This window comes from Gallinula chloropus (genome assembly GCF_964237585.1).
Source record: "Gallinula chloropus genome assembly, chromosome: 3".
NCBI lineage: Eukaryota > Metazoa > Chordata > Aves > Gruiformes > Rallidae > Gallinula > Gallinula chloropus.
In genome coordinates this window covers 74,425,921-74,438,379 of record NC_140087.1, presented here as the reverse complement: position 1 = coordinate 74,438,379, position 12,459 = coordinate 74,425,921, and the positions used below count along the sequence as shown (strand labels likewise).

The 12,459-nt window shown below is 43.0% G+C and overlaps 1 protein-coding gene across 1 annotated transcript; it reads left to right on the top strand.

The window, feature by feature from the left end:
* The first annotated feature begins 3,400 nt into the window (after positions 1-3,400).
* SNX5 (sorting nexin 5) lies at positions 3,401-11,021 on the top strand. The gene is made up of 11 exons (XM_084262080.1): positions 3,401-3,473; positions 4,051-4,172; positions 4,498-4,621; positions 5,246-5,341; positions 6,181-6,286; positions 6,366-6,441; positions 7,226-7,265; positions 7,352-7,438; positions 8,472-8,631; positions 9,365-9,450; positions 10,471-11,021. Exons 2-11 carry the CDS (start codon positions 4,099-4,101, stop codon positions 10,516-10,518), a joined length of 897 nt encoding a protein of 298 aa, XP_084118206.1. The 5' UTR covers positions 3,401-3,473; positions 4,051-4,098; the 3' UTR covers positions 10,519-11,021.
* The last annotated feature ends 1,438 nt before the right edge of the window (positions 11,022-12,459 follow it).

Here is a 12,459-nt window from a genome sequence, read left to right as displayed (position 1 = left end):
CCCAGTGAAACTTCTGTCTGAACAGTGGCCTTCCAGCTATCTCCTTCCTCTAGTGCCTGAATGGGGCAGCTTCTGTCCAAACCAGTGTCAGTGACCTCTGAACCACATACCTTTGCTTTTTGGCCTGTGTTTTCCTAGCAAGTACCACAATTGCCTGTCTGCAGGGGGAATGTAAAAACCTGTGAGGTGACTGGAAAGAGGCGACTGTCCTGTTGGAATCTCTGTATTGCTTGGAGTCCCACTGTGTCCATTTGGATATAGGCGGTGCTGGGAATTGTGATCCAGGGCATGCTCTGTAAGCTCAGTGTCCTTGCTTGCTGCCAATGCAATACCCAGGGTGGCATAAAAGGCCTTCTGTCCTATGGAATTCAGCATGGGAAGCTCAACATGCTGCATACCTCCTCTTAACTCTAGCTAGCAGCTACTTGTAGTGGGTAGGAGGTTTTTGTTGGTGTTTATTTTTAGTGTGGCTGAAAGGATAAGGATACAGTGACTGGGGTATCCCTCACAGGTGATAACAGGTAACCATCAGTGGTAGTGGGGGTCTAGGCAGGGACTATCTGGATAGAGGCAAGTGCATGCTAGCCTGACAGCTGTGTTCTCAGCAGGCAGCCAGAGAGGCTTTTCCACTAGATCTGGACTGCAGTACACAGATGGCCAGACCAGAGGGAGGGAGCTTCCAAAGCTTTTGGAAGCAGAGCTTTACGTTTCCACAGTTCTTATGCAGCTTTACAGAAGCTTAGAGCAGTGTTCAAGCTATCTGTGATTGCTCAGATGCTGTCTGGTGCCACTTGCTTGCAGGCTTTAGTGCTGAAACCTGTGTTTAGTTGGTGTTAGGGGCAAGCTCCTGGCTGGTGGGGTCTGGCACTGCTGTTTCACCACCCTGCAGCATACTAATCAGCTGTGGTTCAGTTCTCTAGCTTGCTTTCATGGGAAAGCATTCAGGATTATCTCTAAAGGGTAACCTTGGGATTCAGCCTGGCTCCAACGGTTGCTCATCAGCAAACTTCCTGTGTTGTGACCTTGATCTCTGGCAGTTTCTCCCTTCTGCAGAAAATAAGGATGATTTGCTGGGCTGCAGCACTGAAGTGAGGGCCTCTTAGAAGACAGGTTTCATAGCACAGGTACCACCATAATGTGATAGGCTGAGGTTCCTGCTTGCTTGTGAAATACCAGTGACTGAAGCTGATCACTAGAGTCTAATAGCTTGTAAAAGTCTATTGGTATCTAAATAGATGATTCTACTTGATATAAGAACTGGAAGTATGCATTAATCTTGGTAATCTATGCTGCATATGCTTAAATTGTTTTGCTTGCAGGGAATTAAAGCCATTTATCTTCAGTGGTTGGGTACAAGCAGTGAAGTATGACTTGCTAACGGAAGTTCAAAATGAAAACCAAAGGGAGAAATGGGCTGGTGGCTGTGCTGAAGCTTACTGTGTCTGAGTGCAACCTGGCCATTTACCTGGCTTCTCAGAACATGCTGACCATCAAGGTGGTGTCTGCTGAGTCAGCATGTGCTGTCCTTGCAAGGAATATGAACAGGACTATCACTGGAAGATGTTAGTAGTGTATGACCTAGAGCATCTTTGACCAAGAGGGCTATTTCACTGCTCTAGAAAAGTTTGATTGAGATTATATTTTGGGTGTAGGCTGTTGGAATGGAGTATGGCCTTGGAGGAAGATGCTGGCTCTGTTTAAGGCCTGTCTGAAGCACTGGGAAGGCAGGTCTGGTATGCTCTGCGGCCTCCTGTAAAGGGTTCCTCACAGCATACTCAAACGTGTTCTGAGCTGCTCTGGAAACAAATAGCATGAAAATGTCTTATCCCTTCTTGACAGAAGTCTGGTAAACAAGACCTGAATTTAGGAGAGGAAGAGACTTGCAGTTAAAGTAGTAAATAGATTTTTGTAAAGCAAAGCTCAAATATCTTTCTTGTACCAGGTTAGTGGGGCTTTCTGTAACAGCAAATGTGCATTCTGGAGGCAACAAACAGCATGATACTAGTTATCCTGAAAAATAAGATTACATGGATGAAGCGATAGTGCCTCTGTTTTTGGATTTTGGTCCTGCTTCTGGAGGAGAGTTGGCTTTTAGGGTGTATGTGAGCCTAAAGAGGTTTTGAGCCCCAGTTTCCCCGAGATCAGAGAGATTGTAGTGCCTGTAGCTGTCAGGACAGCCACTAAAATGTGCAGCAGTTCTGGAAGATCAGAATGGCAGGCCTCGTGAGGAAGCACCAGGCTTTTGTCTATGACTTCTTGTTTGTAATAAAAGCACTTAATTCTTCTTGTCTTAGCTTAAAGCAGCTCTCTGCTCTAAGGGTGAGGAAACAGGTCACAAGGCTGGGCTCTAAAAGCTGCTCTGCCGTGTTGTGGAGGCACTGGATAATGAAGAGAACACTGTTAAGGTTGTTGCTATCCTCTAAGTGACATAATAGGCTTTGGCTTGAAATGCTCACAAGTAAAGAGGCTGGAGGAGTACCTTAAGGAGGATGCTTCCTTTGAGAAAAGACTTCCCAAATAACTCTAATATGAACTCTTAATAGTCAGTTCTTCAGACTTTAAGCTAAAAAGCCTTTCTCCTTTCCTGTATTTAGCAGGAAGGCTTTTCAGTGATGTGCAGTTAGGATCAAGGCTGTTGTGATTGCCCATACAAGCTGTTCTGGGGACAGGAGTTTAGTGCAGTGTAGTTCTTAATGCTAGACTGGTCATCAGCTGTCAACACTAAACCTACTTGATGTTTGACCAAGGCTTATACTCTGAATTCTGTTGCAGCTGAGGTCTGTATCTGTAGACCTGAACATTGATCCTTCTCTCCAAATTGATATACCTGATGCCCTCAGTGAAAAGGACAGAGTGAAGTTTACTGTGCATACTAAGGTAAGATCATGGGGTAGAAAGTGGCCTTCCTAAGTGTTATGCAAGTAACCTGTGTATTTCTAACGCACAGAACTGTGAAGTTCTGCTTGGCAAAGGAGGAAATGTAGATGGAGTTTTTCCATTTAAATGTGCCTCTGTGTGTGTATGCAGAAAATTCAGGTTTCCTAAGACTTGAACACGCTTCCTACACTAAACTGGCTTGGCTAAATCTTAGCTTGACAAAAGAAGGTTGGGGGTAGGGGTGGGGAAACCAGCTACTGTGAAACTTCACAAAAAGAACTGCATTAGTGCTGTTCCACAACACAACAGTGCCTCTTCTTTAAATAGTCTCCTTAGTAGTAAGGCTCCCGAATGAGTGCCAGCTCAGCTAAAAGAGAGTAGGCGAGGCTCTTAGTAGGCAAAATAGCTTGCTTTGGAAAAGGACAGAGCTGTTTCTAAAAGCACTAATTGACAAAACAGTAGGGCTTCTATATCTTCTCTTCCAGACTACGCTGCCAGCTTTTCAAAGCCCTGAGTTTTCAGTTACAAGGCAGCATGAAGACTTTGTGTGGCTGCATGATACGCTCACTGAAACTGAAGAGTATGCAGGGCTCATTGTAAGTACTTGCTAAAAAAAAGCACCTCTAAACAAAAGACTATGCTGATTTTTTTAACATGCACACTACTAAGGGCATGAAGTCTGATTTAGTGATGTTACTCCTGTTTAGTGACTTGGGTGTTCCATATTTTGCCTCAATTAAAAACCAGTTTGGGTGGTATGGCTCTGTGTTAACTTTCTATATAACTTAGAGCAACAAAAAAACCCTTAAAACCAAGCATTTCTGACTCTATAGTAGTATTAATATTTGTCTGAAGATAACACAGTGAAATACTCTCTTTTTTTTTTTCCTTACCATGATTCTTCAGGAGGCCCTATGGCCATGTAAGATGGCTGGCTATAGGGTGGATTATATAGGCAGTTCCCCTTGGTTGGTTTCCCTCCTGGGACAGGGGTAGTACAGAGCTAGGAGGCATAAATAGGGGTGTAGATATCAACATGCCTCTAGATACCTGGGTGAAGAGCCTTGCTGGCTTGCCATGGTCAGGCAAAAGGGCCTCCTTCCAGAAAAGGCTAAAAGTAGTTTTGGAAAACTTAATTTACTATCATCTATTGCTAACCAATTCCTTGGCTAGATACCTCCAGCACCTTCAAAGCCTGACTTTGATGGTCCAAGAGAGAAGATGCAGAAGCTAGGGGAAGGAGAAGTATCTATGACAAAGGAAGAGTTTGCAAAAATGAAGCAAGAGCTGGAAGCGTAAGTAGAATGAGCCTATTGCCAAAAACTCTTCTTGGAGAAGCCTCCTGGGAGAGCAACTTATTTGGTGGTAACTGGTTTTGAGTGTGACCCTTTTGAAGGGTGCCTACTGCATGATTCTTAGGGTCTTGGAGCTGGGGTGTTGCTAAAAGTTTTTCTCAAACTGGAAAGCTTCCTAGCTAGAGATTGAAAATAGCAAGCTAGTGGTGAAGAAGCTATTTCAGAAGCATGCTGTGGAATTTTTTCACTGGGTGAACTTAAAGCAATTCTTTGTACACTGAAGGGGGCAGCACAAGAGACGATCTCAGGCTGTTCTTCCTTTCAGTGAATACCTCGCTGTCTTCAAGAAGACCGTATCCTCGCATGAGATCTTCCTCCAGCGGATTGCTTCTCATCCTGTGCTCAGCAAAGATCGCAACTTTCACGTTTTCCTGGAGTATGACCAGGATGTAAGATGATTTTTTTTTTATCTAAGTGAGACAAGATGTTAGGAGTGCTGTCACTCTTCTCTGGGTACAGTCAGAATGTTTTGTAAATCTACACACAGCTTCAGGAAGCAGATATTGCTAGTGCTTCTATGAGATGATTAAAGGATGAAAGACTCTTAACACTTTTCCCACTATAAATCTCAGTGGTTTTTTTAATCCTAGTCAAGTTGGTTAGGAAGCCAACTTTGTATATACTGATGTCTTAGCAACTAGCATGCTTCAGGTGTACCTGTGCTGTGTGGCACGGTCCTAAACCAGAATGGAGGTGTATTAACATTAGTAGTGTATCTGTTTTGTCCCATCTATTTATGGGTGATGGATGTTTTTCCTTACATATACTGGATCAACTGAGCTGTTCCTGGGAATGGGAAAATCTGTGGCATGAAACAGTTGAACAACTTCTAGTATAAACTGTTTGTTGCATTAGCCGTCTTTAAACATTTTATGGGAGTTATGGAGAGCTTGGAAAGCAGCCTGCTGTGTCACATGCTAGATATAAATGATGTTACTACACTGCAAGTGTTGAAATAGCTACTTTTCCCTCCTTGGAATAACTTGAAAGCTGTCTTGGCCCTTCTGTTGCAGCTGAGTGTTCGGAGGAAAAACACAAAAGAGATGTTTGGTGGCTTTCTAAAAAGTGTGGTAAAGAGTGCTGATGAGGTCCTCTTCTCTGGAGTCAAGGTAAGGTGCCTGGTTTCCTTCTTTCTTGCCCTAATCTTGATTTGTTTTTTGCTTCCTGCTCCAGGGTGAGGTTAGTTGTCTTTGCTTCAGGCTTGATGTATATGAGGCTCAGTTACAAATGCTAACTTCCTTGTTATGGCTGTCCCAAGTTGGGTGGAACAGCATATATTAGCTTCTGTAGAAACAAAACATGGAAGCTATTTGCTGATAAAAACTTTAATGCATGTTCAAAGCTTCTGATGGATGCACAAGAATTGTCTTAACGTAAGATATAGGTGGGGAGGGAAGAATTACACCATCAAATGTGCTTGTGGCTTTTATATATTTTAGAGCTTTAAACAAGTGATTTATGAGCTTGTCTGCACTAGATGAGGTCAAATACTAATGACTCCTGTAACTGGTCCAGCTCTAGCTGGTAGTTCTTCTCTTTAGGACTTGGTGTCCTAAACACGATGCCATGAAACATCATACTATGTATAATGTTTGTTGTGGGTGTGAAGCAAGCTTGTAAACTGCTTAGCTGCTGTGTTGCAGCAGACTTGGGAAATAAAATTCCAACAGCTGGCAGCCCTAAGGTCCATCCAATACCAGCTTACTGGTTGCTTCAGAAAACCTGCAGTGTTTCATGTCCACTTTTACTTCATTGTGAAAAAGAAACATGACAAAACTACTTGGTTTGTCAAAGCCTTGGCTCAGGATCTTGTCTTGAGCTCCACTCTTCAATAGATTGGGTATAACGCTCAGGGGGCTGTGGCTGTTTCTTTGGCCCATCCAAAACCAGGGAAGAGCATGTGTTCTGCAGTAATGTAGCTGACTTAACAGGTCATACTCTTTTTCAGGAAGTAGAAGACTTTTTTGAGCAAGAGAAGACTTTTCTTGTAAACTACTACAACAGAATCAAGGATGCCTGTGCAAAAGCAGATAAGATGACAAGATCTCATAAAAGTGAATCTTTTCAAAGACCTTTCTAAAGACCTTGCAGTCTTGCTGACTTCAGCCTGAAAACCTTGTCTTGTTCTTGCAGATGTTGCAGATGACTATATTTCTACTTCAGCTTGTTTGAACAGCCTGGCATTAGAAGAACCTACTGTTATCAAAAAGTGAGCAATTCTAATTGTTCATAAGCATATCCTGAGTCTGGGAATATCAAATTCCTTCTGTAAAATCCAGGGGATTGAGTCTTAGCTGGCTTGAGTTACTTGGATTGCAAGCAAGTGACATTGAAACTTTCCTTCCTCTGATGCTCCTAGTGCATCTGACTGTTAGCTAGTTGATCTTTTGCCAGTTGTGCCCTGCAGCTGAATTGAGCTGGTTATCAAGGATTCTTCTGTTCAGAAGCAGCTTTGACTTTTTTAAACTTTTTTCAGTTCACAAACTTCCAGAATATGGGAGAAAGATTATGCATCTGTGTTCTAATGGGCTGTTAGATACAGCCACTGCTTACACTAGGCCTGGATGTTTGAAGTTCCAGAACAGTAGGGGGCTTCAAGCTATAGGAACCTATTCACCTTTTCTGAGGTGAATTCTTCTACCTCTCAACTTTGCTATCAGTTTACTGAGACCCTGTTAAAACAGAGTGTAGAGGTGAATAAACAAGACAGTTGATGCCTCTTGAAGGGTAGCAGCAGGGCAGTTCTCAATGCAGTGTTTTTACTTCAAATGGTGTCAGGCTGCTCAACTGTGTTAGCCTGTTAGGCTGAAATCCAGCACCCCTTGCAGTGAAGCTTTTGTCCAGGTCTCTGCCTAGCCATGAGTCTCTGTCTGGGTCTGTATGAAGGAGTAAACTTCAGCCTTCAGCTGCCTGGTTTTCTGCCAATTGATCTGGATGCTTATTGGACTAAGAAGTACCTAAAACCTATTTATGTTTGATTTTAATTCCTCTAGGTACTTGTTGAAAGTTGCTGAGCTCTTTGAGAAACTCAGGGTAAGAGAAGCTTTGGGGGGGGAAAGAATCTTTGTATCTGGATGTTGCTGATACCTGTTACATGCTGCCTTTGATTTCTTCTGCAGAAGGTAGAGAGTAGAGTTTCTTCTGACGAAGACTTAAAGCTCTCTGAACTGCTGAGATACTACATGCTCAATATAGAAGCTGCTAAGGTGAGAACAGTTTTCTTTTTGAAGCTTTGCTTTATTATGGGCACAATGACTCATTAGTGGTGGTGTTAGGCAAAAAAGACCGTCTGGTTTTTACAGCGCTAAGAAAGCTAGCACTCCTGAACCACAGCAGAATATAGACACTCTGTATTGCCTAGTCTATGCCACTCTTTTCTCTTTGGTAAGTAGAGAGCAAGAACTCTTAATTTCTGTAAGTTAGAGCAAACTGCCTTTGAGTCTGCAGCAGCATTCTAACCCTTTCCCTTCCTGAGTACTCGTGAGTTGTCAGTAAAGCTAATGATGACAAAAAATCCTGAAGTAAATCCCAACTACTGAAGTAATTTATCATGAATGTGCAGGAACATGTGAAAGCCATTAGAGCCTGGACATCCAAGAGGGGTTTGGTAGATTGTGGTTGTGAAAGCCCTGCCAGCAGCTCTTTTTCTAATCAATATTTGACTTGGCAAGAGAGTGACTATTCTGAGAAATGATATCTAGGTATAACCTGATGGGCCTCTCCCTCTAGTGTCATACTACTAATGTCACATACCCTGAAGCATTCAGCACAGGTTCCCTCTGTGGTGTACTGCTATTTGGGTACCAAGGCTGCACTGCTGCTAGATTAGAAAGGAATTGATGCTGAGACTGATACTGCTTCTCATCTCTTGGTTAGTGTAGTGCTTCAGTCACTGTGTCAGACTGACAACAAATGAAATTATAGTGTATCCATTACAGAGGGAATTCAGAAAATGCTATTCTGTCTTAGTAGGGATGCCCACCTTATAGAAGGATACAATTTAAGGAAAGAAGTGAAGTCTACAGTAGCCCTTGGGCTTCCTTGAGTAAGCCACAGATGACTGTCCTGAAAACCTGATACTGCACTTGGGAAAGGCTCCTGTTGCTATGCTGAGAGCATAGCTTGTTGAAGTAGAATATGGTACTGAAAGAAGTGAAACCCCCTGCTGCTAAGGTAGTTGTAACCTCAGTTTGGGAAGTAGTCTTTGTAAGGCTTTGTGCTGTTCCTCTCTACTTTCAGGACCTTCTGTACAGACGTACAAGGGCTCTTGTCGACTATGAGAACTCAAACAAAGCTCTAGATAAAGCCAGACTAAAGAGCAAGGATGTCAGGCTGGCTGAGGCACATCAACAGGATTGCTGTCAGAAGTTTGAAAAAATTTCAGAATCTGCAAAACAAGGTAAAGCAGGATTTGCTGAATTTGTGCTGAAGGGAGATCTTACTGTGGTCCAGGTCTCCATCTGACCTCCAGCTACTATAGGTTTCTGAACATTCTCCTGAAGCAAATAGTCTGGACATCACAAGGGCAGTGTAGGTGCCTGTAAAACTAATGCAGCTAAATATTTTTAGAAAGATTGTGTGAAGCAGAGTAGTGTCAGTACTAGACAGCCTTAATTGTAAGCCCCTAGTATTTCCTTTCCAGGCTGAACTCTTGTGATCAGCCTCCACCTGGAGGTAACTAATCAGGCTTCTGATTATGTCAATTTGAACTGTGCAAACAGGCTTTTGCTCTGTCCCAGTACAGTGGACTGCCCCATACAGTTTCAAACACTGGTTCTTAGTAGGTGACAACATAAAACAGAGGAAACATGCTTTCATGGTATACATGCTATTCCTTTAATGTTCTTGGCTTTTAAATGCTCTGTGTTCTCACAGAGCTTGTGTGGCTTGCTTCAGTTTGATTCTGGCTGTCTTACTACAAAACCTTTCTGTCTCAGATAAGTTCACAAAGATGTCAGTGTCATGTGATAAATACAAGTTCTGGCTAGAAACAGCAAGACTGACTCTTGAACTTCTTTGGGGTCAAATACTGTGTGTAACTAGAGCTGTAAAACAGAACTCATAAGGGGCACTACTGAAACTTCATTCATGCTTTGTACATTTGTCTTGTCTTTGTTCTTCCTCCTCTGCAGAACTGATGAGCTTCAAACAGAAGAGAATAGCAGCATTCCGTAAAAACCTAATTGAAATGGCAGAACTGGAAATAAAACATGCAAAGGTGTGTTCTTTCTGGAATTTTAACAGGCATAGCTTGACAGAAGTGTACACTCCAAGTGTAACTTGGAGGATTTGCTGGGTTCCCTTTAAAACTAGGAAGTATGAAATAGAATAGCTGGGCTCTTTAGTGGGTATCTGAAGAGGGGAAGGAGAGGAAGTGAAAAGCTGTAGTGTAGTGCATGCAAAGAACAAATGCATTCTGTCTTATCTGTCCCATGCAGAAAACCTGTTTGCAATTTATCACCCCTTGTCCACCAGCCTATTGCACTGCAAGAGCAAAGCCTCAGTTTTGCAGGTGGTGCACAACAGCTCACCCCACTTCTCATGAGGCAGCCTCATCCAGGGGGGTTTGACCCTTCTGTGTCTAGAGGCAGGTGCTGCCTCCAGCATCTGAGTGCTGTGAGAGCACATCCTGCAGCTTTTTGATCTGGCTGTCAACCCAGCTCACTTGGTTTGTCAGTAGAGACACCAGCTTTGCAGCAGCCTCTCAAGCTTTACTGAGCAGGTTTGAACTAAGCTCTGGATCCCACACCATGTGGTGCTAACCAACTCTAATCCAGAAAAGTGTATGCAGATTGTAAGGTCTGTTAATTTAGAGTAGGGAGCAAAGCAGGGAGAGGTGACTGCATGCTTGGCTGCTTTTGAAGATAGAAAGTCTAGTTTCCCACTTCATGATAGTCCTGGACTTCATCACAGGTAGGTACTTCAGTGCTGAGCTTCAGCATGACATTGAAAAGGCTTGACACTGCTACTCAGTTTGGCCCACTTCAAAGTTTAAACTTAATGCACTCGCTTGCCTCTGTTTCCCCTGAACTGAGTCATGGTTGCAGACCTTCAGGGAGAGGCAGATGGCATGATCTGGCATTGATGCTGTACTACCTGTCTTTGCACTATAAGATCTTAAGTGTTGTCATAGGCTACAAAATCCTGGGACAGACCTACTAGTTTGGAAGTTACTGTACTGTGGAAGGCAGGATTTAAATGGTCAGCCACACTCATCTGAAACTCTCTTCCTTTCCAGAACAATGTCTCTCTCCTGCAGAGCTGTATTGACTTGTTCAAGAACTGAGGCGCCTTACTCTGAAAATGTGAAAAAAGCATCAATTGCACTCACTGGCCAGGGGCAACTTGTGGCTCAATGTCATTAGCTTAAAATATTGTCACTGAGATTGTTTGACTAATACTTAAATATGCTGATAGTGATACACTGACCACCTTGGTATAGATGAGAGCCAAACTGTGTATGAATTGTCTGGATGTAGCTAACATCCTGTTGGCTGATAACTCAAAATGAGTCAAATGTAAGAAATCAGTTTGCTGTTGACTGACTTCATCTAGCAGACAATGTTTTCTGAGAACTTTTTTTGCAGAGTCATAATCTGTCTCTTCATAGCCCTGATATATTTAAAACTTGCAAGTGGGAGTGACTTGTATAAGTGTAGTAATTTTATAAAATAAATATCTTAACATTCCACTTCCCAGACAGATTTCTACTACAATATATTTTGAATTTCTATAACTACATTCAGTATTTGTACACTTGGGCAATACAGCAAATAAAGATGACTGATACAACAAGCTGTTGCATGGTAAGACTGTGTGGTATGTAAAATGACAAGCTGATGTTTTGGGCACAGAACTACTGCATGTTACTCATCACCTGAAGCTCTTCATTCAGAACACAAGAAAATATTTGACTTGATATGAAGGTTCTTGGAAGGGTGTTGACATGAAATGTGGGGACTTTGGGTCATGTTGCTGTTTGAGCAGCTGTCTTTAAACTTGTGTTTCTGATATGCTGCAGATGAAGGAAAACAAGCTTTTCAGAAGCATTGCTTCTGAAAAGTCTGAGCATGGCTCAGAGTCCTTCAGGCTGCTTTACAAGGCTTCTTATTTTGTCACGGTCTAAACCTTGTTCTAGCAACAAGAGGCTGTTTAAAACTTCAGGGCTTCTGGAAGGGCAACCCCTGCCAGTCTTCTGTAAGATAAACCTCTTCAAACTGAGCATGGTCAACTGGGTGTGCACTGCCATAGCTGAGGCAACTCAACCTTTACACCCAGGGTCATCTTTCTAGAGACTGGCATATTTGGATATAGGTCAGTGAGCTGTACCCTTTGAAAGGCAGCTTTCTGAGTACAAAATGTATCTCAGACTTGCTTAATTTCTTGTGACTAAACTTCTAATAGTGCTCAAAGATTGTGTGGCTGTATGCTGGGTGGGCTGCCTGAAACAGCAACTGGAGAAGCTCTGAGAACAGGCGGCTCCAAGGCAGCATATAAGGACTGTTCAACAGTTTACTCTTCTGTGATCTATTGCTTTTTCATTTTGGTACCCTGTGGAAGTTGTGCAGCTCTTACCAGCCACAGCACACTGCAGCAGGGGTGAAAAAAGTCTAAATTCTGTTTCCTTTTGCCTTTTGACAGGAACACTTCAATTTCTGGTTGATCAAGGATTCTGCAGTTCATGCTCAGCTTCTGCCCAAGTATCTCAGTTCCAGCAGCAACCACATAAGCTTATTGCTTGTGAGTCATAGAATCATAGAATGGTCTGGGTTGAAAGGGACCCCAAGGATCATAGAGCTCCAACCACCCTGCCACAGGCAGGGACACCAACCTCCAGGCCTGGATCTACACAATATGTAGCCTCTATCTAGGAGAGCTGGTAGGTAGAATTGCTGTCACCTATGACATGTCCTATAAATGCTGCTCCTAGCCACTTAACCCTAGGGTAACCAGTGGTCTCAAGCTGACAATTCATGCTGGCAAAACTTTGATTTTGATTTTTTTTTCCTAAAAATGCACACTGTGCCCTCACTTCTGGCTGTTTATTTGGAGGGGAGCATGCTGAAGGTCCTAGGCTCTTCTGATGTGCCAGGATGAGCTTTTCTCCTGATGTGCTGTCAGAAGCCATGGCTGCTTCATGCCCTTTTGTGCCCATTGCCTATGGCATAGGATAATTAGCATCTTGCTTATGCAGTTCTACAGTAAAACTCTGTTCTCTTTGATTCCC